Source organism: Triturus cristatus, chromosome 4_1 (genome assembly GCF_964204655.1).
Source record: "Triturus cristatus chromosome 4_1, aTriCri1.1, whole genome shotgun sequence".
Taxonomy (NCBI): domain Eukaryota; kingdom Metazoa; phylum Chordata; class Amphibia; order Caudata; family Salamandridae; genus Triturus; species Triturus cristatus.
Window position 1 is genome coordinate 1,118,785,032 of NC_140585.1, and position 27,056 is coordinate 1,118,812,087.

General features: G+C 47.1%; 1 protein-coding gene across 1 annotated transcript in view; it reads left to right on the forward strand.

Annotated features, from left to right (window-relative positions):
• EFCAB10 (EF-hand calcium binding domain 10) overlaps positions 1–27,056 on the forward strand; it is an 85,005-nt gene that overhangs the window by 14,607 nt on the left and 43,342 nt on the right. Inside the window, exon 2 of the mRNA XM_085650703.1 lies at positions 22,701–22,865. Coding sequence (XP_085506829.1) covers positions 22,701–22,865 — 165 coding nt within the window. The remainder of the gene's footprint in view (positions 1–22,700; positions 22,866–27,056) is intronic.

A 27,056-nucleotide genomic window follows, 5' to 3' on the forward strand; every position in this document is an offset into this window, starting at 1 on the left:
TGTCTTTGAGCTGGAGGCTGGGCCACATCTTGATGGAATGATGTCATGTCTCCTTTAAGTACTTTCCGCATTCGTTGGGAGCACAGCCCTCTAGCTTTCAACTGAGCAGGCCACGTCTCAGAGGTGGAGCTTAGCCGCAAGTAGGCGTCTTGTTGTTCCTCAGTGGCAACCAATGAGGTGAAAGGTAGCGTGGCTTTCAGCTTCTGGATGAGAATGTAGGGTGCCATTCAAGAAATTTACTTCCTCAGTTTGAGTGAGAATGGCTGGGCAGCGGAGCACCATTCAGGTTAAAGCCGGGTCCCATGTGTATATTTTCTTCCTTGAAAATCAAACAGGGCGGTCCCCACCAAGAGTCCTTTTGTTACAGACGCAAGTGGATTAGTTGAGGCTACACAGGGAAGAACAGCTGTTAGTCTAGGTAGGGATTTCCCTGTTTTATAGGCTACATGGGACTTACCTGGCTTGCTGCGCATTGTGAGTTATCCACTTGTTTATATGAGACAATCTGAGTGCCTTTTTCTTTGTGCTGTTCATATTTTTTCACAATGGAACTGGCAGTATTGTAGTCACCTAAGGGTCCTGCGACTAAAACTTTTTATTAACATACATCAGATTAATAATTTTCAATAAAGAGGAAGTAATAAATCTGGCATCATGGGGACAACAGGTAAAATCAATCATTGCAGTATATCGCCGGAAGATCTAGGAGGAAGGGGGATCATCATAACTGACAGCGCGGGGCGGTTGACATATATCACCACGATTGGAATTCCACAAACCCCATATGCGGGTCCACTTTTTAGGGCAACCCCGAGCCACATATACAGTTTTCTCCCTATACATGGACCAATCCAGGTTTTTCTTCAATTTATCCACTGTAGGAGTATGTGAAGCTCCCCATAACTGTGCGATGTTTCTCTTAGCTAGCATAAGCCCCAGAGTGACCCACTGTGTAAGATAAATGTTCAAATCTGTTGGTTCCCAAATATTCAATAGGCATCTATGGGCCTCAAGACCAAGCTGGGTGGTTGGTCCTGTGGCTTCTTATATAAGAGGAGCCTGTTCCAGATACCTCGTTATCGCTATTTCTGTAGTCAAGATAGCACACAAAAAACATTCTGCTAAAAAGTACATATGGAAGAAAAGGATAGTTCTTCCAGCAAGCATCAGAGGACTGAGCCCAAGGCATCCTTTTGGTGCCTTTAGATAACTTACAGTTTCTGGTGCGCTCCCTTTCTGAGTACCCGAAAAAGTTAGTGATGGTCCTTTGACAGATGCATATATATGACAGCATGCTCATGCTTCTTCTTCCATACCTTCACCCTCTTCTCCTGTTTCTTCAAGGCCATCTCCTGCGTCTCAAGAAGACTCCTCAGCCTGAAACCATGTTTATTTATCGATGGAGGTTACTCCTGTTGCTCTGGAAACTCAATACATTCTCTCCGAATTTTCCTGCGAGTTCTGCTGTTAGCAAAACTTCAATAATGACTAATCTACAAGAATGTCTGCTTCTCAGACAAATGCTTTATTGTCATGCAGCTGTTACCAGTCCATGTTTTCCTTCCCTTTGCCAGTCACATACCTGTAAGGGAAGCAGTGTATTCCCCCACAAGGACATGTTTCCAAACTAACCTACTATCTGTTGCTTTCTGCAGCTACCTTTTTCCAAATTTTCCCGAGTATTCAGCCCACCCATGTCAATTTCTACATTACACCACTACTTGAGACTACCAAGTTCAATCGAAGATTAGGGGCCACTAAGTTACCCAACATCCTAACAGGTAGGTCTTGTGCTCCCTCCTTTACTGTTGGACCCCATGCTGCATCTCTGCAGCATACTAATATTTTATTAAATCAGTGACCCACTACCCCCGAAATGTAAGAATAAAGTTTAACACAGAGTGAGTATCTGTTGCTAATCAATTAATTTAACAATGACGTTAGAGTTTGGAATTAGCTCCAGTATATCCTGTTAGAACATTATCAAATTTCACATTTTTATTGATTTATATCATTTACTTAAAACTTATAATCATATATAAAATAGATACTGTAAAAACATTAAACATATTTATAAAAAAAAGATTCAAAGCTAAGAGCGGAGGCTGCCCTTCTAAAACCAGAAGTTAAAATATCAGTTGATTAATGAATTAAATACATTGATTAAAAAAAAGGTTTTCTAACAAGCAGTTATCATTTTCCTTAATACTTTTAAGCTGAAATAATAGCCTTACAAATTTCAATTAATTACTATCATTCATCTTACTATTACTGCATATTAGACCTTTCAGTTTACTATAAACTATATAATATGTCCCGATTCAAGTACTGCAGTTTAGGGAACATTACCATGTAGCTATTGCCCATTTCCTTTTAGAGAGAGAGACTGCAGTGCACCAAAATGTCATGGAACTCATCAGTTCATCAGCAACTGCTGAGTGTTAAACTGATTTGTCTGCACGTACTTGTACATCCATATATTTAAACAAAGTTCTGGCCTGGATATAGTCCATTCCATCAGCAACTGGCTGCATACCCAGATAACTGGAAAATCACAGGTTTAGCAAAGTGCCCTGGAAGTATGCAAGAATCTCCAATAAGCTCCTCTGAAATGCATGATCAGATAACTTAAAAAGCTGCTTGCCAATATTGAGAGTAATTGAAAGTCTGTCCTTTCTTTGTTCCTTGAATGGAACACACTGATAGATACAAAGTCCTGAACATGTCTGGTATGGTAACTATCTGCCCAACAAGGTGTTGGTTCTGATCTAAATGCTGCTACCTTTACAGCTGAGGTCAAATTCATGATAGTATAGGTGTCTTAGTATTTCAAGGCTGGTTTACAAAACACCAGGATTTTGTCACTTTAATTCAAGCACTTTGGAATGCCTTGAATCCCTCTGAACATCTTCTCCTACAATACTTCAGCAGCTGCAAGACATCAAAGCTGAGTTGCTCGCACCTCAAACGTAGTGATGTATTGTGACAATTCTTCCATTTCTGATTGACGATAACCCTTATTCTAGTTCAGTGTGGAGAAGATTGCGCTCTGTTGAACTGGTGCACCATGTATTGGACGCGGATATGCAGCTAGTGCTCCTGTGGGCACAGGAAGGATCAGGAATGCCCAAAGTCTTGGCCCACCAAAGGCTCAATTGTATTTTAGTATAATAAATTATTGATCTTAGCTTCTGTCTGTTTCTGAATGTTGAAAGGTATGCCTAAGAAGAGCAGAAACTTCTGGTTTCACAGAGTCATCAGTGTACACCTGTTTTGAAATTGTTCCAGTTTTGGGAACCACTTTTTGACTTCCAAAAGTTCTGATTGTACATACATATGAAGATTAAAGTAATCTTGTCTGCCCTCATGTGAATGAGAGGTGCAGAAGTAACTACAGCAGGAGAACTGCCAGAACCTCTTTCAGAGGGCCGCGAGACAAGCAGGAGCTAATGGGCCCAACCGTAGTGGTTGTGCCCTTTTACTCCTGAGCTGAGCAACTGGGCCACGTACTACCCTTTCAGCACTTGACTTTCAGTTTTAAGGCGGGTCGAGCAGTCCAAGGCTTCTTGGGGGTGAGATAGGTGCAAGGAGTACACAGACTCAAAACTCAAAACCATGCTCAGCAACCCCAATAAATGAATTTGTAGCCAGATACCTGCTTATATAAAATAAATTGGAATTCATATACAAACACAAACTGCAATACAGCACTCAACAAATTATACACACAGTTTTGTAAGGCCTACCCACTATGTTTCATGGTCACAAGCTGATTCAGAGCAAAGGCCCCTACTTGGCATACCGGGATCAATCTTCACGGCAGTCTCCACCTTGCATATGGGGTCACGAACAACTGCACTCGAGCTGATGGTCCTATTGATGCGATGGTCCTCAATCTTCACTGCAGCCCCCACCTGCCATACGAGGGCTGTGAACAGCAGCAGTTTGGTGGACAGCCTGATTGGAGCTACGGTCCTGTAATGAATGCGCTTTTCACAAAAAGGACACACCCAAACCCTGCACTCCCATCTGGGAGGAAAATCTACCACTGCACCTCCAAATAATATACACCTTTGAACATGTAATGAGCGTGCCCCTCTCCAAAAAGACACACCCAAACCCTGCACTCCCACCTGGGAGGCTAATTTACCACTGTACCTGTGAATAATACACGTTTGCACAGCACTCCCACTCTGGAGGCAAAAAAGACAAATTCAGGTGCTTTTAACACAAGTTTATTAATGCAATGTTTAAAAAGGTAGGCCAAATATATCAATAAATGCAGATTCTCAGGTATCAAACACTTTTAAATGAACAAGTAAAATAAAATGCAATATATACACAAATAGCAAAGAGTAGAAAATATATACAAATAAATGGTTAGGAACACCTCACCGACTGAAGTTGCATCAGCCTGCCAACTCCAGCTTTGGGAAGCGCGTCAAAAGCCCAGGTAGGAGTTTCAATCAGGACTCAAGTTCCGTCACCTTCACAGCAATACGTCTATTCTGTGGTGAAATTCCACCTGGCCCCCGAAAGTTCCCAGTTTAAATATCATTACTAAACGTAAGACGAAGCTTCTAGAAAACCTTGTCCCTTTCTCATTAGAAAAAAAACTGAGCTGGCTGGTACCCGTCTGCATCAAGGCCAAGACGGAGGCTGGCCAAGCTCCCGTACTTTGACTTTGAGGCAGAGTTGCACATTCTACAGATAATATCCAGTCCACTCTGGTCAGTGAAGAGCGAAAAACAAGTGAAGAGCAGAAACCTGCCCTCCCCACTTTGCAGCTACGTGCGAGCAGCAAGGCAAAACCAGAAAACAAGATGAAATGAGGCCATGTCAAAGCCAATAGTAAGAACTCATAATTAACAAGCAAGGCAAAGTCAGAAAACAAGATGAAATGAGGCCATGTCAAAGCCAATAGTAAGCACTCCTAATTCTCATAACCCAAACAACTTGCAAACACCACTGTGCACGCAGAAGAGCTTGAAGCAAGGTAAAGTCAGAAAGCAAGATGACATGAAGCCATGTCAAAGCCAATAGTAAGAACTCATAATAATTCTCACCAATGCACAACACCGAGCACATGTGTGCACCACCGCCCACAACACTGCACTTCGAGACCAAAAAGTGCACGCCTCACCTCTCTCTCCCTCTCACGCCCTCAAAAGCACATCTCGCACCCTCTGCTCCTGGCAAAACTGTTCTACTCCGTGACAGCTCCCATTGAAAGATAGCAAGATTACAGGAAAGAAGGGAAGCAGGCATATGCAGGACCATCCTACATCAAGGCTAGGGTAAAATAATACACTAAAGTCAGTTAAAACGGTGGTAGTTGAAGGTCATCATAGGGTGCCCAACCACAAGAGTGGCTCTTTCACTACAGGTCCTCAACGCCAACCCAAATCTCACACTCCACTTTAGGGATCCCCTCACAAGATCCCCACTGGATCTTGCTCTCTCCAGGCACTATCCTACTCCTCACAGTGTTCTCTGATCTCGATAGGCAGGCAGATGCCGGTGCTCCACATACCAGGACAAGTGGTCTTGATTCTCCTGCATGGTGTCTCCTCACCCAGCAAGGAAACTAGCAGATATTAGTCCCTAGTCCTAGTAATAATAGGCAGAAGTCATGCTCTGCCTCACCACACCAATGTACAACTTCAGTATGACAATATTGGGAGGCTCAATATCCCCTTTTTTATAATCCATTACAAGACACAGATGTGATTTAGTGTTTTAGTCTTTGCAGTTCGTGTTGTGAGGGTTGCCCCCTTTGAAGTGACCACTCCTCTGTCCGGCCCTTTGTCCAGGAAGCAGTCTGTCACAGCAGGAGTGACTCCAAACCTAAAAGCCCCACAACACAGACCATGGGAGTGACTAGAAGAGCACCCCTGGATTTTAGCTGCACTGATATATGCCTATCAAAGGTTAACAAGTCCCCCAGTCCTATTCATTCTGAATCCCTTATCAGCCCCATTTCCTTCCTGAGATGTGCCAGGCCCCACTGACTAGTTAACTTTTCACAATGAAAGATCTCTTATGAAGTACACAAGAGAGCCTGACTGTCCCTTTTCCAGTGTGTGTTTCCCACCAAGCTCTCAGGAATGCAATCTATCCACAAATCTGTCTTGGATGGCTCCTCCACCGCCACATGCATTTCTCCAGGAACTGAGCTTCCAATATGGAACCTCCACGCCTCTGTATACTGTACCACACCCAGGCATACATACATTACAGCACACAACCACACATGTGCTGCTCCACGCTACATACTAAGATGATGAACGCCAAGGACAAGTCAGGTGTAGAGCAACAGAACTTTATGTGAGTTGGACGGTAAGCCTCACTCCATTTTTTATTTACATTTTTTTTTATTGAGAGTTTTATTTTCCATGGTACATCATTATACATTTTCAATTAAGGCATGATGCCAGGTGGACACAGGCAGTCAGACAATATAAGTGTATTATGGAGTATCCATCTCATCATACATCGTATAGTTCAAGTAAGAAACATCAAATTGTACATGGATATTACCCCTCCAGTGATCTGGTGCGAGATTTGTCATGCTGACTAATGCCAGGTGCCTGTATATGTGGGTTTCTGCAAGGGTGCGGGTTGATATGTAGTCCCCCACTCTATCCCGGTATACCTCTTTGATTGATGCCCATGTTGGTATTCCCAATATATAGAAGCCTACTCTGTGGTGCCAGGGGGTAAACATGAAACTGTGAACTGAGGGGGGAGGTGGGAAGGGGATGGGAAGGGTCCGGGGAGCCTACAAAATATATTGTGGTAAGTATCTGTTTTGTGGTTGGTTCCAGTTCGTCTATGAACTGTCTGTGGCATCAGAATCAGGGAAAGAGGGATGTCTAAGGGGGGCTGTATCTCCTATCACTAGTCGGGGTACTAGTCTGGTGGGACCCTATTATATGACCGGCCTTTCATCTGGTACGGCTATTGCGTAGTGGGATTTATTTGCGCTATCGGGGAAGGGGTGGAGTCTGGGATTGGGATGGTGTAGCCCTGGGTGAGTCTTCTTGTGTTGTCTCTTGTGAAAACTGGAACAGGAGTTGTGCCCATTCCATAGAGATGGGATGTTTTCGAATCCCCTTCACCTCCTCCTCTCTCAATGTTGCTTCCTCCGCTGCCCCCCAATTTTTTAATGGCGCCTTTCCAGGCTGTCTCAGGCGGTCCTGCTGGTGCTCTCCAATACATGGCTATTCCCCGTTTCGCCAGTAGTATGGCTAAGGACGCAAACCTGCACTGCACCTTTTCTGTATTCCGCCTCTGGAAGACCCCCAGGGCACATGCCTCCCATGTGGCAATGTGCATGAGGTGGACAGTCGCCCCAAGAACCCGATGTATCCTACCCCAATATAGCTGGATTACGGGACAGTCCCAGAACATATGTTTGAAGTTCGCCTCGAGTGTTTGGCATCTGGGGCATGCGAAATGTGTGTCGGGGTAAAATCGGTGGAGCTTGTGCGGTGTTAAGTATGTGCGATGTAAAATATTGAATTGAATGTTTTTGAACTGTGCGTTCTGTGAGACTTTCTTTGGGTACTCTAGAGCCTTTTCCCATTCTTGGTCATTAAGCACTCGTCCTATCTCTTCTTCCCATTTTTGGCGTAGGGCCAGTAGAGGGGCCGTGATCAGTTCCCTTATTGCCTTATAATGCCAAGTGACTAAGTACCTGCCCCTGCTCATACGTAGGATTGTGTGTAGTACCGGGTGTGTCGGTGGTTCCCCCTCAGTGAGATCCCAACATTGTCGTGCGCTGTCTACTAATCGTCTGTGCACCAGGAATTGTCCCGGAGGGAGATCGTAGTTATCCCGCATTTGGGCATATGTTTTCATCTGCCCATTTTCAAACAGTGCCTCCATCTCCGTCACCTCGTGCTCCGTCCATATCCGGAGGGCTCCGGATGTGTAATAGGTCTCCTTCTGTGGGAATCCCACTAATGGGAGCAGTGGGGAGTAGAGGGGTAGACCCCTTGACATACAGTGTATGCGCATCATGCATTTGCGGGCAAACGACCCCTGTAGGGGGTGTGTACGTGTTGGCTTGGTTCCTGGCATCAACAGTCTCCGGATAGTTGGGAGAGGTATCCGACCGTCGTTAGTAAATGTCTCCTCTATGTGGCGTTCTGCTGTCCAATGGGAAAGCCACTGAATATCAGCCGCCAGGAAATAAGCTTCGAAGGAGGGGGCCCCTAAACCCCCTTGTGTTGTAGGTAAGTACAGGGTTCGTAAGGCTACTCTGTGTCTACCACCTCCCCATATCAATGTCGTGAGTAGTGTGTTTAGTTCTTGAAAAAAGGAGTGAGGCGGTATCACCGGGAGATTGGTAAAGGAGTAGAGTAGTCTGGGTACCATAATCATCTTCGCTAAGGCTACACGCCCTATTGGAGCCAAGGGTAGGGTCTTCCAGAAGGTAACTGCCGCTCGTAGCCCTGCTAATGTTTTGCGGTGGTTCCCCTCGTAGAGGTTTTCAGGTGAGTGGTACAGTCTCACTCCCAGGTATCGGGGTGCCGCAGCACTCCAACCAAGTGTCTGGGGTCCTATCATGATCTCCGAGGGAGCTAGGTGAGGGCTGAGAGGAAAGATCGTCGATTTTTCCCAATTGACTTTAAGTCCGGAGACCTCTGCGAAGTTCTGCAATATTGTCCATATTGGCGTGAGATTGCTTGTGACATCCCGCACATAGATCAGGAGATCATCGGCATATAACGATACACAATGAACCGTGCCGGCAATTGGAATACCCCAGGCGTCACCCTCCTGCCGCAAACGGATGGCCAGAGGTTCCACTGCCAAGGCGAAGAGTAGGGGGGACAAGGGGTACCCCTGCCTCGTTCCCCGCTCAACCGGAAGTGGAGCTGAAATGTACTTTCCCACTCTCACCCTAGTGGTGAGGCCCTTATAGAGGAGTTGTGTGTATGCCAATAAGGTCAGGCCGACATGTACTTTGCGGAGGGTTGCGAATAGATATGGCCAAAGGAGCGTATTGAAGGCCTTTTCAAGGTTTAAAACTAGGCATGCGGCTTGTGGGAAGTGGTCCCTTGCTCTATCTTGTACATGGAAGAGTCTACGTATATTCTGTGACACGTTGCGTCTGGGTAAAAAAACATTTTGGTTTGGGTGGATCAATTGTGGGAGAACCTGAATGTATCGATCTGCCAGTATTTTCCCTAAAATGTTACAGTCCGCATTGAGTAAAGTTATGGGCCTGTATGAGGACGGGAGAGTGGGATCTCTGTTCGGTTTAAGGAAGGTTACCAGGGGAGATTCCCTGAGTGAACTGGGGAGTTCGTCTCTCTTTAGCGCATCGTCGTACATGGTCACAAGGCGCGGAGACAGCTGCCCCAAAAAGGTGGTGCAGTATTCGAGGGGGAAGCCGTCCATTTCCGGTGCTTTATGTCACGCCAGTGGCCTGATTGCGTGGGTGACGTCCGGGGAGTTTATCTTTGTGTCTAACGCTTTTCCGTCCGCCGGTGGAATGCCAGGTATGGGTGTGGAGTGGAAGAATTGGGATAATGCTAGGTGTGATAGCTGTTGCGGGGCTCGATAGATTCCCGTGCAATAGTCGTGAAAGATGCGTAGTATATCTACCTGTGATTGTTTAAGGGCACCAGACGCATCTTGCAATGTTGTGATGGGTGGCATGTCCGTGTCTTGTTTCGCGAGCCAGGCGAGAAGTGTACCCGCCCTATTTCCCTCTCTATGTACTCGGACAGCATATGCTCTAAAATTATATTTGCGAAGGTCACCCATGGTTTCCGCATATGCTGTTATTGCTGTCGCCACCTGTTCGGGGGTAGCCTCCCCCTTATCCAGTTTTTTCGTTAGGTCCGCCAGTCGTGTTTCCGCAGTTTGTAGTGACTGCTCTAGTACTTGCCGCACACCTACTATTTGTTGAATGCAGTGTCCCCTTGCCTCGACCTTAAATGCATCCCATTCTACTGATCTGGATGATGCTGTGTTCGTGTTTAGTAAAAAGTATTCCTGAATGTGTTCACCGCCTGATCCGTGAGGCATCCCCGGGGCAATTTCCACTTAGGTACTGGGGGATGAGGTGGTCTCCATCTAAGGTTCACGGTGTGCGCATCATGGTCGGACAATACTCTGCCTAGGTAGTCAGTGTGCTGTATTTGGGGGAGCAATGCTGCTGAGCAGAGGAATCTATCGAGTCTCACTCTGAGGTTGTGCGAGGCGGAGTAAAATGAATATATCTTAGTGTTCGGGTTCTTTTCTCGCCAGGCATAAACTACCAGTGTCCAGTGGGTAACCCATTTTTTAAACTGCTCTGTCTGTTTCAGTGCGGGTGAATGTGCTGGCGGGGAATGGGTTCTGTCCAAACTGATGTCTAGGGTGCCATTGTAGTCCCCTCCTAGCAACCACAGCATTGCAGTGTAGTGCGCTAATACTTCTGTGAGGCGGGTCCAATACTGCTCTTGCTCCACATTGGGGGCATAAATGCTTCCTATCAGTATCTCCTTGCCTTCGAGGTGACCTGTTAATAGAGATTCCCGGCCCTTCTTATCCACTACCCTGGACTGTTCTCTGAAGTGGATCCCAGGCTTGATCCAAATTAGGGTTCCCCTGACAAATGCTGAATATGTTGTGGTACAGATAATACCTCGCCATTTTTTGCGTAGGCGATCCACCTCTGTCCCTGTAAGGTGTGTCTCCTGAAGGAGCGCTATCTGTGCTTGCTGTCTTTTCATATGGGCATAAATCGCATACCGTTGCCCCTGACATTTAACGTTACAACTTTCAGGTCTGTGTTAGGGATCCTAGCCGTCATTATTCCTGATGTCTGGGTGGTGTTTCTCGTAGTGTAATGCCCTCTGCATCTCACGTGTCCCCCCCTCGTCCGATTGCCTGCCTCTGTTAACCGAACCACCATTCTGCATGTCACGTGTTCGTTCCCCTGGGAGTGTTGAAGGGATATGTAACTGGGGGGAAGTAAAGTCAATCAACGGGAAACAATCCCAACTAAGAGGACCTATCACTCGGGGCGATACGTCCAAACTGCACAACATGTCCGAACTCTAGTTCGTTACGTGGGGGAAGTAGTCTTCGGCCTCCGCCAGCCGCTGTCGCTGCAGCTGCCCGCTCATTGGCTATGTTATGCTGGTGCCCAACTGTGTCCATGATAACCATCGCCATACGGTGTAGTCCGATGCAATAGCTGGCCTTCTGGCTCTCCAGGTGCAGGATTGGTCGCCTCAGCCGTGTGTGGAGCCTACTCTCCCAGAGTAGGAGGCATGTAGGCCTCGAAGGTCACCTTTCTCAAAGGTATGGCATGCCGGACTGGGAGTGTCAGATCAAAGTGTCTGCCGTTTGGGGGGTCACTATTGGCGGAGTCATTGAGCCATCTCCCTGAGTGTTTCCGTCGCTGCCTTCCTCTTCTGATGTGAATCGGTGCGGGCCCCTCTCGCCGTCCCCGGGGAGCCCCACCTCCGCAGCTGCTTGAAGTGCTTTTCGGCGTTCTGCGATAATTTGAGTAAGATCCGGAGAGTTCTTACTGGAGGAATCCGAGCGTGAGTTGAGCTGGGTGAGTGTGACTTTTTTCTGTTGTCGCCATTGGCGGCCTGGCGGTCGATTGGTCGGCACCTTTCTGGGATTGATCACGGTTGTCAAGTGTTGTTCAACCCAGTTGCTGGCCACTGCGGGGTCCGAGAAAAAGTGCGTGGTTCCGTTGTGGATGATCTTAAGATGGGCTGGGAGTAGAAGAGCATATGTAGGACATTCTTCTGGTGTAGGATGCGCTTGACCGCTAAAAAGGTGGACCTTTGTTGTTGAACTGCCCGTGAGTAATCCAGGAATAACATAACCTGCTTGTCCTCCACTTGGATTACACCTTGTCTCCTTGCGGCCCGAAGGATAGTGTCTCTGTCCTGGTAATGGAGCAGTTTCAGAAGAAATGGTTGCGGTGGCGACCCTGGTAGTGGTTTACGGGCCGGCACCCGGTGTGCCCGTTCTAAGGAGAAAAATGGGGTCAATTCTCCTGCTGGAGTGAACGTAGCGATCCATGTTGCGATGTAGCTGAGAGGATTGGTTCCCTCCCCTCCTTCCGGTAGATTGATAATGCAAATGTTACTTCTCCGGGATCGTCCTTCTAAATCATCTGTTCTGCTCTCTAGGATCTTCACCCGCGACTGCAGGTCTTTCAGGGTGTCTTGTTGTTGTTGCACTTGCGGTTCCAGAGTTTGTAGCGTTTTTTCTCCTTGTTTTACCTTGTCTGCCAACTTCCTGTGGTCATCCCGGAGTAAATTAAGATCCGTGGCTACCTCTCTGAACTTGTGCTCCATGGTCACTCTCGAGTGTTCGATTGCTGCTAAGACTTTGTCTAGTTAGGTCGACATGGAGTCTGAGCTTGCGGGTTCCCCTTTCGGTTGTGTGGTGTGGGATGTCGGGGACGTTGCCCTGGGGCCTGTGCCGTGCCCGTCGCCCGTTGGCGCCCCATGGCGATCGTGTCTTCTGCCAACAGTCTCCGGTGGTCACCTGCGGCACTCCCCCTGTGCGGTGGCCTCGTTGCTTATGGTCAGGTGCGGCCGCTATGTTGCCTTGGGGTTTCCCCCCGTTCTTATTTCAATTGCGGCCCTCAGTAGCCACCTGGACTCGTCTCAGCAGCACCCCCGAGCTTTCTGGAGTGTGTCCTGTTCGGATCAGTGGAGGGCACCGCCTCGATAGTTGAGAGCGCCGGTCGCCCCCCAGTTCGGTGTCTGCTCTGGTCAGTGGGGGCCTGCTGGTGGACAGGGCATACGAGAGCGACCCCCGCGTCTTCCGGTCCCTTGGCTATGGGTCCGACTCCCACCGGCAGGGCACAGGGACCCCCAGAGCGCGGGGTGTGCTGTGGTCTATGCAGGCTCTGCCAGGCGAGGAGGCCAGCCGTCTGGTTCAAGGCTTCTCAGGGTCCAACTTGTGGCGGAGGTCAGTCGCACATACTCGCTGTCCTCCAGACCGCGCTTGCGTCCCACCTGGCCTTAGAGGGGTCACGGGTGAGTGTCAGGGGAGCTGCCGGTCCGTAGCTTTTGGTCTGTCCCGGTCCGGGGTGGCTTCAATGTCGTGCCTCAGGGGCTCCCTGGTTAGGCCGCCGACAGATGTGGTAGCTTTACCTCGCCCTACAGGCCACGGACCTGATCCCCGCGGTGCTGAGAGGCTTCTGTGGCAGGGTGTCACATCTGATGGCTGGGGGAATCTTAACCAGTCGTCCCTCGTTGTCCCATTTGTTAGGCCTGCACTCTGATCGTGTCTCCCCCCGCATGCCTCGAGGCCCGGCGCCGCTGCAGGGGAGGGGTGTCTCTGCATGGGGTAAGGTATCTCACCGTAGGCCCGCCAAGCACTCCCCACAGGCGTCGTCGGTATTGTGTCCTCGGTATGGCGCGGTGCAATGAGTTGTGTGGGCGTTGTGGTGTTCCCCGATGTCGGTGCGCTGTCCCCGTCAGTGAGGGTCCCCTCCTGCGCAGGAGTTTCGGCAGCTCGGGGGGTCCGCGAGCAGCAGCAGCAACGCTCTCACCTGCCCTCCGCTGGTCTATTCTACCGCCTCGGTGGTCGCCGGATCCCTCGTAGGGAACGCTGTCAAGTCCGGGGAATAGTGCCAGACGGGCCACGCTACCAGTCCCGGCTCGGACTCGGGAGCGCCCGGGCCTCACAGGGAGCCGCCATTTTGGAATCTCTGCCGCAACCTCGTCGGGGCCTCCGGTGTTCTCATCCGCTCCTCTCCGGTCGCTCCGCAGATGCCCCCCGCGGGCGCCTTGGCTGTGCTGGTTCTTGCAGCGTGTTGCAGTGGCTTTAGAGCATATTAGGGTCGGATAAAGCGGGATGCCGTGCGGAGCGCTAGGGAAGTGCTGCCGCCATCTTGGCCAGCTTGGCCACGCCCCCAAGCCTCACTCCACTGACACAAATAACAAGCATTTGCAATGCAATAGGTCTCACATTTACGCGAGTTTAAGCTATTGACATTGCAAATAATAATGCCTTTTATTTTTGTTTTTAAAACATAAATAAAAGGTATTGTTATTTACAATGCCAATAGCTGTAACTCTCGTAACTGCGAGACCTATTGCATTGCAAATGCTTGTTAATAAGGGCAGTGGGTGGTGAACGGAATAACAGGTATGGTGATCCATTAGACTTTTGCTCCGCATCGCTTCCGGGGGTCATGTCGCCCAGTTCTCCTACTGAGCCCCAGAAGTACTTTTTCACATACTTTGTAGTGAACTCTGCTAAGCCTGCATTTTAGCAAAATGTCAGCTCACAGAAAACAGGGCACTATATGAGGTAGTACATAATAGGGGTGGAGCATACATCTAGTATTATGTGTTGTGTTCTTTTTTCAATAAAAACAAATAAAAGAAAAATAGGGGTAGAGCAGATGGAATGGGAGTGGTGGAGCTCACATGTACTGCGCGTGGGTGTCCTTCCTTTCCAGGAAATGCTAACTTTACTGTCTTAAAAGAAAGTGAAAGCAAAGCAAAATATTGATCGAAAAGAGATGTCGGGGACTTTCCACTTAGACGCACTTGTGGCTTTGTTCAGCTGTTAGGCAGAGGGTGTTTGTGGAGTGTGGGCGGGGCTACCTGTTTTTGATGGGTGACATCACCTCTAGTAGTTGTTCGGAACTTAACATTGGCCACAGGCTAAGCAAAAAGGCCCTAGAGCCCTAGTCTTCAAACTTGTTAAGCCCCCGCGTCAATACATTTCATTAGGGCCCCCTAAGTGCAAAACTATCCCCAGTGTGATTCTGTATCAGAAATAGGGCTTAGGGCGGCCTCGAGGACTATGTGCACTCAGAAAATAGCAGTAAATGCAACAGAAGACAAGCAGCTTCTTGCACTTGATAAGTTTGTTGTGCCTGTACTCCTGCGGTAGGGTTTTGTGCCAAATTACTTATAATTATGCAAACATCCATAATCAAATACTTTTTAGTTATTCTGTGCTAAAAAAATAACGGGTATTTACTCCGATATCTGGCACTTTTTTTAAATTTCTCCTGGGTCTAGTCATAAACCAAAAAACACTTTGTTGAAGAGTAGCTGGTCTACGTTAATGAAGAGGTGTAAGATCGGTGACATATTTTCAAAATTCCTGATAAAAAGAGAATGTGTCTTGTTCTCGAAAACAAGGCCTTTTTACCGATGACTGCGCAATGTACAATTCACAAATTATGTATTATCCGTGAGGTGAACGGTTGAAATATAAAATTGGACCAGGTTGATAGCTGCACAATAAATTTACTTTGCTCACGTTTTCTTGGCACTATAACAATCGTCACGGCCTCAGTGCATTAAACACTTCAGCTCTTTGTGCCTCTAGTAACTATAGATTGTTGGACGGTCCTCGGAAGAGAAAAAAAATGACAGTGTAGATGGCTTTAAACCTCTTTCTCATTACACAGGCGTGCCCCTTTTGGGGGATGAAATGAGTTACCCGAAAAAATACGCAGTGGAATATAAACTTGGTCGGTGAAGTGACTAAAATGTAATTGTTTACACCAAAAAGAGAAAACATTGTTTTTGACAAATCCTGGGGGGGAAAAAATGCCCTTCTCTCGAAGACACTTAGCATCGCGAGCGCCTTTGGCACCTTTACCGTTTCTGTCTGAAGGTTGGTGGATGGACACTTGTTCCCTAGCAGAACTAGCATTTGCAATGCAATAGGTCTCGCAGTTATAAGAGTTTGAGCTATTGGCATTGTAAAATTACAATGCCTTTTATTTATGTTTTGGTTTTAAAACAAATAAAAGGCATTGTCATTTACAATGTCAGTAGCATAAACTCGCATAAAAGCAGTGTGTGGAGTGCAGCAGTGTGCGGCGTGCGGCATGTGCGGCATGCAGCATGTGCGGCGTGCAGCAGTGTGAGGCGTGCAGCAGTGTGAGGCGTGCAGCAGTGTGAGGCGTGCAGCAGTGTGCGGCGTGCAGCAGTGTGTGGCGTGCAACAGTGTGCGGCGTGCAGCAGTGTGTGGCGTGCAGCAGTGTTTCGTGTAGCAGTGTGAGGCATGCAGCACTGTGTGGCGTGCAGTGGCGTGCAGCAGTGTGCGGCATGCAGCAGTGTGCGGCATGCAGCAGTGTGCGGCATGCAGCAGTGTGCTGCGTGCAGCAGTGTGCTGCGTGCAGCAGTGTCGTGCAGCATGCAGCAGTGAGTAATGCAGCAGTGTGCAGCAGTGTGTGGCGTGCAGCAGTGTGCGGCGTACAGCAGTGTGCGGCGTGCAGCAGTGTGTGCCGTGCAGCAGTGTGTGTGGCGTGCAGCAGTGTTTCGTGTAGCATTGTGCGGCGTGCAGCAGTGTGTGGTGTGCAGCAGTGTGCGGCGTGCAGCAGTGTTCTGCGTGCAGCAGTGTGTGGCGTGCAGCAGTGTGTGGCTTGCAGCGGCATGCAGCAGTGTGTGGCGTGCAGCAGTGTGCGGCATGCAGCAGTGTGCGGCGTGCAGCAGTGTGCGGCGTGCAGCAGTGTGAGGCGTGCAGCAGTGTGTGGCGTGCAGCAGTGTGAGGCGTGCAGCAGTGTGAGGCGTGCAGCAGTGTGAGGCGTGCAGCAGTGTTTCGTGTAGCAGTGTGAGGCGTGCAGCAGTGTGCGGCGTGCAGCAGTGTGCGGCGTGCAGCAGTGTGTAATGCAGCAGTGTGTAATGCAGCAGTGTGCGCAGCAGTGTGTGGCGCGCGGTAGTGTGCGGCGTGCAGCAGTATGCGGCGTGCAGCAGTATGCGGCGTGCAGCAGTGTGTGGCGTGCAGCAGTGTGTGGCGTGCAGCAGTGTGTGGCGTGGTTTGTAAACACTAAGAAAAGCGGACATCAAAGGAAGGGTGGGAGGGAACGAGCATATGGGGTGTGAGTTATAACGAAAGTTAATTGTTGTAAGAGGGGATGCAGGAAGTGAGGCCGAGCGCGCGCTGGCGAAAGCAGTCTGCTGCTTTCAAGTCCGATGCCAGATGCCAGCTTCGCGCTTGAATGCCTCACATGCACTGGCCATAAACCGCATTCCTAAGGTCTTGTGCCCCTTACTAAATCTCTCTGAATGCGTGAGGCGGCGCACGAGCAGGAAGTAGCTGGTGGTAAATGGAATGCGTGTGGTTGTGCGCGTAACCGCCACCCGATCCACCTGGGAAGCCTTTGGGAGCATTTTCTGAAGCCCCTACATAAGTCTCGCTGAGCAATCGCTTACGCGATAGCCAGGCGAGACCTAAAAAAAGGTCATACGACGGCCTAACATTTCAAACCTGAGAATTATGGAGCCATGAAAGTCACCTGTTTGTTGATACTTTAGGAAAAAAAGCATCAACAACTAACATGTAGCTGTGGTACACTTCACTCTGAACAGCTGAGCTTGTTTATCTATTTAAAAAAAGTAAGTTTATCTGTGTGTAACTGACTCTGCCTTTCGCGCTTTGACATTTTCTGCAATTGACACGGTTTATTCAAAACTAGATGAATATTAATTAGCCTAGGGCAATGTTTGGTCGTGGGGCAACCGCTCCCTTTCCCCAGAGGTTACCCTGCGCGATGGGCAGCGCCATCAAGGTCGGGAGATGTATAGGAAGCCACACTAATAAATAATGTACCTTTACATTTCCTATAATATAGCCGTGAATGTTTTGCTCGGTCCAATAAAAAGTCTTTTGTGTAGTTTGCAAGTCTACGTTAATGAAGAGTTGTAAGATCTGTGTCTTGTTATAATACCTGATAAAAAGTTTGTCGTGTTTTCGAAAACCAAGCCTTATTTCTGATGACTGCGCAATATACAGTTCACAAATTATGTGATTATCCGTGAGCGAGTGAAACATTAAATTGGACCAGGTTGATAGTTGCACAATAAATGTACCTTGGTTCCGTTTTCTAGGCACTACATCAATAGTCTTGGGCCAAACAAGTAGAGGTATTAAACACGTCCGCTCTCTGTGCCTCCAGTAACGACAAGTCTTGCTGTACGGTCCTAGGGAAAACAGTTGACAGGGTAGATGGTTTAAACCTCTTTTTCATTACACAGTACGTACATGCGTGGCCTTTTCGAGAGATTAAATAAGTTAACCGAAAAGACATGGGTGATCAACCAGCATTGGCCCCGAAAGTCATCACGATCGCTGTGAAAGCGAAAGTGATCGCGATGACACGCTAAACAAGCATTGGCCGCGCGAGTGGCCGCGAGACGCGATCTGTGGGGGGGGTGGGGAGGGGGGAGAATAACTGGTGTGAAATAGCAGCAGGGATGGGGGCGGAGAGGAGGCTATGAGGGAGAGCGACGTAAAGCCATATGGCTGCTTTGCGCGCGTGCACGCCTCGTGCACTGTAGCTCTATGCCAGCGGCAGCACTTTGAAAAGTCCCTTACAAAATGTGTCTCCGAGCCAGCGCATGCGCTGGGCTCAGCGAGACCTAAAAAGGCCTATTCACTCTACTGATAACTACTGCATAAACAGTATGCTGCCACCACCGCTCTTGTGCTGCATAACTCTGGGTAAGGGCAGTAGCCCTTTAGTACTACCAGGGTAATGCTTTGTGCTCCCCTTTGGGTCTAACAAGACCGCAATCCGTGAGACAGGCCTAAGTCATGGTTCACACTCATGGGTCGTGTTCATCCATGGTGCAAAGTTGGTACCAAGGACCCAGGTATCGCTGCAGCTGGGGCACTTAAGGCAGTGGTGCATGTCCATCATCAAGCAGGGGTCTTTCCCCTCCAAACAAGAGCTTAGTGTAGATTCCGATGTTGTCAGGTCAAGTTTTGTGTAATTTGTCACATTCAGTGTCGGACATCATGTCAATGGTGCCTCAAGTATCGACCAGGAAAGGGTTCTTCACTCCACAGATATCAGTGTCCAGCACTAGGTCTGTACTGTTGTTCTGCATCAGAATATTGCCTCTGATGAAATGCACCTTAACATCTTTCAGGTAAAGGATTGAGAGGATCAATCGTGACTTGTCTGTCAGCTGTCTTTCTTACACAATGATGTGCTTTACGTGACCTACTAAGCCCTGTTTTCGTCTCTGTGACCTAGCAGGCAGTGTTTGCGAACAGCACTTGTTTGCAGTTTTAGACATGCAGACTCTTTTGAAAGTACATTTTGACCCACATTCATCACATTTTCCCACGGGCGCCAAGCAGTCGCCTGTATGCGAGAGTTGGTGGCCACGCCCAGGGTGTGCTTTGCTTTCTGAGACAATGTGCACGAGCTGTTGACGCGGGGGCGCCCTCAGCGTGCCTGTAGTCTTTTCCCGTTTCCTCTTGGACATCAGCGGTGGCGACTGCCCAGGTCGCTGCTAGTACATCTACTGAATGAGAAAGATTCAGCTCCACCGACATGTGCGCAGCTGAGGGTTGCAGCAGAATTGTGTGCCTGCCGGTAGCTGCTGATTTCTGCCTGCACTTCCCCCTGTCCCGTCTGTTGACTGACCGCATACACAACACTTTCAGCAGCACAGGATGCCCATTCTGCTGCTTGGATTCTTAATCTGCAGGTTACTCTCTCTCCATCTGTAGATGAGATGAGATAAACATTATTGACCAAAGCGTGGCACCCAGTAGGTAGTAAAGAAGTAATAACATAGTCTACTTTACGCTGCATTCTTCTGAAAATTCACTCCAGCGTGAAACACAAAGCAAAGATTACGATCCATAGCAAAGAAAAAATATATATATATCTATATATATATTTATTTTTTTACCACCTAAACCTGGCTTACCTCAGCAACTGATGCTGTTTTGGTTGAGCTTGCAACTCTAGGATGCTCTAATTGGCAGCGCGTAAACCTGTCTCAAATTTACCTTCAAGGCGTCAGCGGCTGGACCCGATTGGACTTTGGTGCTCCCCACTGGCTCCGTCTCTCTTTATTAATTAAAAGTTGCATGGAATTTTATACTGGAAGCATTTCCATTTAAAGAACGACAGACAAATACAAGTTTAAAGATTAACTTAAGGGTATTACAGAAATAAATAGGCTGGCCATCAATTAGTTAGTCCAATAGGCCCACAAATCAGTAATAAATATAGGCCCAAGGACTTTTATAAGGTTCTTAAATCAGGAATCCAGCATAGATTCACCTTCAAAAGTGAGGAAAGAGTCTCTCCTTAGCATGGGTAAACCACATCCCTTTATAGGATACTAAATTGTGAATTTCATACATTCACTACATGAGTACATGGATCACGGGCTTTTTCACCAATAAGAACAAGCAGAACGAAGTATTTACTACAGAATACATTCAGGGATTCTCTCACCATTTGACTACATTGAACTCCGGTGTTCCCCAAGTCTGCACTTGCAACATGGCTCCTTACATAATACGTTGTCCGGTCGTAGACAGTCAAATTGTCCTTGGAAAGGTACATTTCATTCATTGCGTTGGCAAAGTCTCAGTCCTTCATACCAAAGCCTAGAATTCTTTATTACAGTAGCATATTAGCAGTAATGGTCATGTGGTATACTAAGGTGTTGCTTCCAAGATGGACGACAGAACAAAGTTGTCCTAAGTTAGTGAAATCTCAATTTCCTGTGCATTATGCATCACGATTTAGAAACACGTCCCGCATAATCTACATTAAAATGGTGACGTGGGGTCTAAACCTCTAGCAGGATGTAGCGTCCTCCCTAAGAAGGGAATGCTTATGTGTCACATGTCATCGTTCCGCCAGCTAAGGCCAGTTTGGGTTATCTGTTACCATATAGCTGACGTGAATAAAAAAAGAAAGATATAAATTCTGTCCTTGATTTATTTGCACTCTTAGCAGCATCTGCCCATTTGCGATTGTCATAGGAGATTGAATGTCTGGCTAACATATCAGTCCGGGGCCTGACGGAACTAGGCTTATCCCTGGATAGGGCTTATATCTAGATACAATTGCTTCTAAGGATTTTTTTAAGTGTTCAGTTTTGTTCGACAGTACTGTTATCTAGTATTGAAGTGTTTGAATGTGTTTTTCCATGGTTGAGATATCGGCACTCAATTGCGTGGACTGCCTGGTGCATCAACCTTCGACTCATGTTACCTCAGCCTCATTATTTCTAGTATTTTTTAGGTCTCGCCTGACCCAGCGCATGCGCTGGTCTGGCGAGACTTATTGAGAGGGCTCAAAAAAGTGCTACCAGGCCAGCCTAGAGCTACAGTGCATGTCCACGGGCGCGCGCGCCGCACTTTACCGCGATTACTTTCACTTTCGCGGCCGCATGGCCGCTTTGATGTTTGATTGCAATCACTTTAACTTTCGCGGCCGCAGGGCCGCTTGGCATAGCCAATAGGTCTCGCTTTTGGGACCTTATAAGTATTTAGTTATGCAACTGTTGCATGGCTAAACACGTATAAGGTTCCAAAGGCGAGACCTATTGGCTATGCCAATGCTTGTTTTTCATGACAATAAGGCTTTTCCATACAGTGCTGTGAGGTGATGCAATGAACGTGGAGAAGCCTGAGGTGAATGAAGGTAACCTAGAAACACTGGACACTACGACATCAGCCAGTGTTTCTAAGATGGCTTCCCTTCAGGCTGTCTTGGTAATAATGGGAGTCATTCCACCTTGTTGTATAGTTGTAATCTGAAACCAAAATCCCAGGCCTTATGTGACTCTCAGGAACAGGAAAAGGTCATCCAGTACCTCTCACTTTACCACACTGCATAAACTCAGTGCATGGATTTCCTTTCATTTCCATACTGAACAGAGCTGTACCTTAAGGAAGATACCAAAAGCCTGTTCTAGGCAGAACCACTGAAGTTGACGATTTTGCAGAAAGATCACTTTCCGCATAAATGTGGATTTTCCGCATATGCCACATAATCCATCATCTGCTGCATAATCTGCAGATTTTAACAACAAAATTATTTCTAGCTCAAGTTACCAAAAATGCAGCGATAAGTGTTGCTGCGCAGTGGGAAGCACTTTGCAAAGGTTGACTGGTCACCTATCTTTTGGTTTGTACTGTATTTGGGTATTAAATCGGTACTAATGGGGTGAACGCTTTCTCCAGACATTGATAACGTATTGAAGTGACTAAATAATAAAGTAATACTATCACAATATGTGTCGCATTACACCTCATAATTTGCCTTTTCTTGGCGCGTAATTTAGTTTACTCTGGCACATAATTTGGTCCTTCCATGCCGCATAATCCCAGAGGTCCTGGTTACAGGCACCTCTAGAGAGACCACAGCATTAAGAAAAGATGGTGGCCAGCATTTGTTATTAAAGTATGTCTTATGATTTAGTCTGGGCTTGAGCTGTGACAAATAGATTGCACATGAAGCCTTGATTTTTTTCTACATGAGAAGGAGTTGTCAAAGAAGAAACCAAAGAAATTAGATTCATCTCCATATATACAACACAATCAATACAGTGTATATACTAAGTCCCAGTGCTGCATGGACCTCGGGGCTCCTTGGTTCACAGATACAACGGGGTACCACCAAAAAAATAGTTTTTGAGGAGCGTTGTTGCATTCCATATTTCTCACTTGTATGCATTTTTGCGGTGCTCCAATATGCACTTGTGGTGACCAGAGCCTTTTGGTTGTCTTGGGTCAAAGGAGGTCTGGATTCTGACCCTGAATTTTCCATGTTTGCATTCTGTGCAGAAGTTATAGATATGATATCAATGCTTTACTATGCACCCTTTGACCATCAATCGCTGTTCGATCTCTTGCTTCATTTGATGCCAACATATCCTGTGTTTTGGGTCTAATAGTCATCTAAAATATATATTTTCATTTTCTTGCAGAAAGGCCAAGAGAGTTTTTGATTGACCAGCTTGAGAAACTGAAAGTTGCACGACTCACTGACATGGACTACCCTTGCCTTTTTGATGAAACCAATTTGGATGCGGTCTTTGGGATTTTAGACCCGATGGGACAGGGCTTCATAACCAAGGCACAGTATCAAGAAGGTACAAAGCTTGTGTTTTAATGCTGCTGTTTTCTGTATAGTAAAGTTTCAATTTACAGCCTTCTTAAATTAAGTCCAGTGGTGCTGGCATCATTTTGAGTAGGGGAGCCTTCTAATCTTATTTTAAACTGGAAAGTGTAAGCCCGTGATATGAGGTCTAGCGAACTGTGAGGGCTGGAACTCCCACAGGACCAATCCCACCAGACCTTATTCTTCAGCCGTTATCCTCTGCGCCTCGGGATGCTCTAGCACTAAGAGACATATACTTGAGGATCTTATGCTTCAGCCACCTCACTTGTATTGGGCTGCTGGGATGTAGTGCCCAAAGAGCAAGACATTCCACCTCTAAATAAGGGCATACAGACACATTAAGCAATCCTGCAAGTAGTGGGTGCTGTGTGTGGCACACATTGGGCGTGGCCAGAGGCTGTGCTGTGTGCACACAAGAAAGGCCCTGATTAAAAGTTTAGGTCTTATTTTTGGCACATTATAAATAACAATACCACGGGGTACGTTATTTATTGTGTATTTAATGCATCCGATAATTATTAGAAGGGTTAAATACAGCCAAACTCGTAATTCCGATGTATGTGTAAACAGGGGTTTACGCAAGGTCGGAATTTACCGGCCAACTCGTAAACAGGGCCTTAGAGGGGCCTGAAGCATGGAAATCATGGCCTGCCTCATACATATAATGGGTTATCTAATTTGTAATGTCATCTATCAATCAAAGGTTTGTACAGCGCAGCGACTCACCCATGAGGGTCACAAGGCGCTGGGGGGAGGGGGTGACTGCTGCTCCGTCTGGGTTCAGTCGAAGAGCCAGGTCTTGATATCCTTCTTGAATTGGATAATCGACCGGGATTGCCTGAGTTGGAGGGCAGCGTGTTCCAGGTCTTTGTGGCGAGGTTCTTGTCCTGTGGATCCAACGGAGAGAGGCAAGGGCCAGTTCGGGGCGGAGCAGAGCTGTCTGGCCGGTACATGGAATGTGAGGCGGTGGTTCAGGTACGCTGGTCCAGTGTCATGGAGGGCTTTGCAGGCGTGAATGAGGAGCTTGAAGTTGATTCTTTTGTTGACTGGGAGCCAGTGCAGTTCGCCAACCTGTTTGGTAATGTGGTTTCGGCGGGGGATATTGAGGACCAGTCTTGCTGCGGCGTTTTGAACTTTCTGTAGTTTACTGAGGAGTTTCTGGCCGGCGTAGAGTGCGTTGCCATAGTCTAGCCTGCTGGTGATAAGTGCGTAGGTGACCGTCTTTCTTGCTGTGGTGGGGATCCATTTAAGGTCTTCCGAAGCAGACGTAGAGTGTGGAAGCTTGAGGAGGATACAACACTGATGTAGCGGTTCATTGTGAGCGAGGATCCGGTATGATGACGAGGTTGCATGTGTGGTACATGGCAGTTCCCAGTGCGGCAGGTCACCAGGAGTCGTCCCAGCAGAGGGGGTGGGTCCGAGGATGAGTACTTCCATCTTTTCCGAGTTGAGTTTGAGACAGCTGTCCTTCATCCAGAAGGCAACGACCTTCATCAAGCTGTTGAAGTGGATTCTGGAGGCTGAGCGTTCATTGTGAGGGAGAGGATCAGTTGGGTGTCGTTGGCGTAGTAGACGATCTACAGCGCTATGCCATACCACCGCTAATGTTCCTTAAAGGCAAGGACCAGAAGACCTGTTATATCTGTTATAATGCCCTCTTTTAGTCTGTGTCATTTTTGGTACTTGGGGTGATAACCGTTGCTAGAGCCTTAATATACTGGTATGGTCATGACTCCCAAAAGACTCAAGGTAGCATTCCAACCTATCACTTTTTCTCTCAGTGTGTCACTCTAGACAGAGGCCCACCTTAAGCAAATCAGTACAGACCCTGCTTCTCATGGGAACAGTCCAAATCGAACTGCCAGAGAAGGACCTTCTAGAAGAGAACACAAACAAACCTATTTGCTGAAATATTGCCATAAGAAAAGTATGAGGGTTTATGGTGGCTATAATTTGCATGAGTGAATCAGTGTCTAGTTGTTTGAATGAATGATGGCAATTCAAAAATGATTTGTGTCTGTATATTTATGGGAGTTGACTGAGAATCTTTTTCTGTGATCATTGTATATTATTCTGATGGTGATGTTGGTTGTTATTGTAGCCTAACTGGAATTTTAGTTTTCAAAGTTGGATTAATAAATTGTTTTAAAGTTTCGACAACACTCTTTGATGGCTCAATGCCTCATTGATTTGTCTTCTGTTAAAACCTGTTTATTAAGGATCAAACAAAAAACAGGAGCTATAACCAGGTTCAATCACAAAACTGCTCCCCAGGCCCTCTAATTTCTAACATCTTGTTCATATAAAATTAAACCAATGAAATACATTTCAAGTGGACATTTCACAAGGACTATTGTGACTCTCTTGAAGCCCAAGGAGACGAAAGAAAAACCACAGAGAAAAAAATACAATCTGATTGAAACATTATAACCTATTTAGACTTCCACCACCTCTCGCCCAGAGAAGTACCAACCCTTAGCCACATAATCTAAGAAACACCCATCTACTGCTTCCCCAAAAGAGCATCTCTAGCACTGCACACATTGAAATTAATCTCAGACAAAACTACCTAATGGCCATGATTGAGTCGTCTTACAAATCCCTTTCCCTGTACTCCTTTCTCAGTGTTACGGGTAAAAGCCATAGATATAGTATGGCCTTTTTCATCACACCATGTACATAATCAGATTACAATCTTCAATATTGCCAGACAAAGTTTTACATGCAATCTCAGATGGAACACGCAGCAGGAAAGGTCACCGCCTCATGCAGTTCATCGGACATCTTAATTTGTATAGGCACATTGTTAAAAGGAAGTCCTCTTCTTCATCGCTGCTTTAGCCTACACTGCCTGGCCCTTCAACATAAGCACTATGTCCTCATTTGCTTCAACTGTCTGTTTTTCAACCTGCCTTGTGCTGGAGAGATCCTCCAATTTCTGCTCAATTCCTCTTATTACAACCGCAGAGTATTTATTGAATGGAGCAGGGTTGTCTTGTCACTGTCACCTATTCTTCATTTGCGAACACACCATATGATTTCTTCTGTTGGCTTTTGGTCACGTCTTCTCAAAGCGCCAATAAAGGCTTCCTTTCCCTTGTCGTCTTTCTTCTTCCCTACAAGTTAATTCGCACCAGTGCATTCCCAAGGTAGCAATGTAGGCAACAGTCAAATGGATCAGCTGCCACATAGTAGTCCCCATTTAATTGCTCTGACAGGCACAACAGGGTGGCCCAGGCACACAGCAACAGTGACAGCACCCACAAAAACTGGAATAGGCAGACATGTGGGAGCTTTTCAGGTGCTTCAAGAGATTGTGGCCGTCTCGCATCATGGTCAACAGTAACCCCTCATTGAATGTATTTTTTCAAGTAATTAACTTTAATGAGAAGCATTAGAGTTTTTTCATTTGATATTTCAGAGCTTTTAATGACTTGACATTTTGTAGTTCTCTACTGGTGTTTTCCAATTTTCTAGTTGCCCTTTTACTTGTAGTGAGCTCTATAGTGTAGCTGAATGCAGTTTTTTTTCTCTGATTGATTTTTGCGTTTGTATGCAAGCTTATCGATGTTGTTTAGAGTGATGCTTTTGCAGTACTAGGAAAGATCTTTGGATTAGGGCCTGGTTGGGGATGTTACTAGAGCTCTGAGTTCTTGTTACTAGAGCTCTTGTGCTCCTCGATTTGTCTGCCGCTTTTGATACGGTTGATCATACCCTTTTGCAAAGTCGGCTGGAGAAGCTAGGAGTGGGTGAAGTGGCTCTGGCGTTGTTGTCCTCCTTCTTAAAGGATCGGAAATCTACAGTGTCCATTGACGGCTTCAGTTCAGCCTCCCATGTTTTGCCTTGTGGCGTCCCTCAGGGCAGCTCGTTGAGCCCTCGTTGTTTAACATCTACGTCTCTGAACTTGCCCCATTAATCCGGGAATTTGGATTTAGTCTGACCACATATGCTGATGACACCCAGATTGTGGTAGCTGCACACAAACATCAAAACTCCCCCTCTCTGCAGTTTCAAAGCTGCATGAGCACTATTAATAAATGGATGACAGCACATTGCCTTAAACTTAATTCCGATAAAACGGAAGTCCTGATTTTTGGCAATCCGCAGCCCACCTGGAGTAATATGTGGTGGCCGGCGGAGATGGGCATACCACCCAAACCAT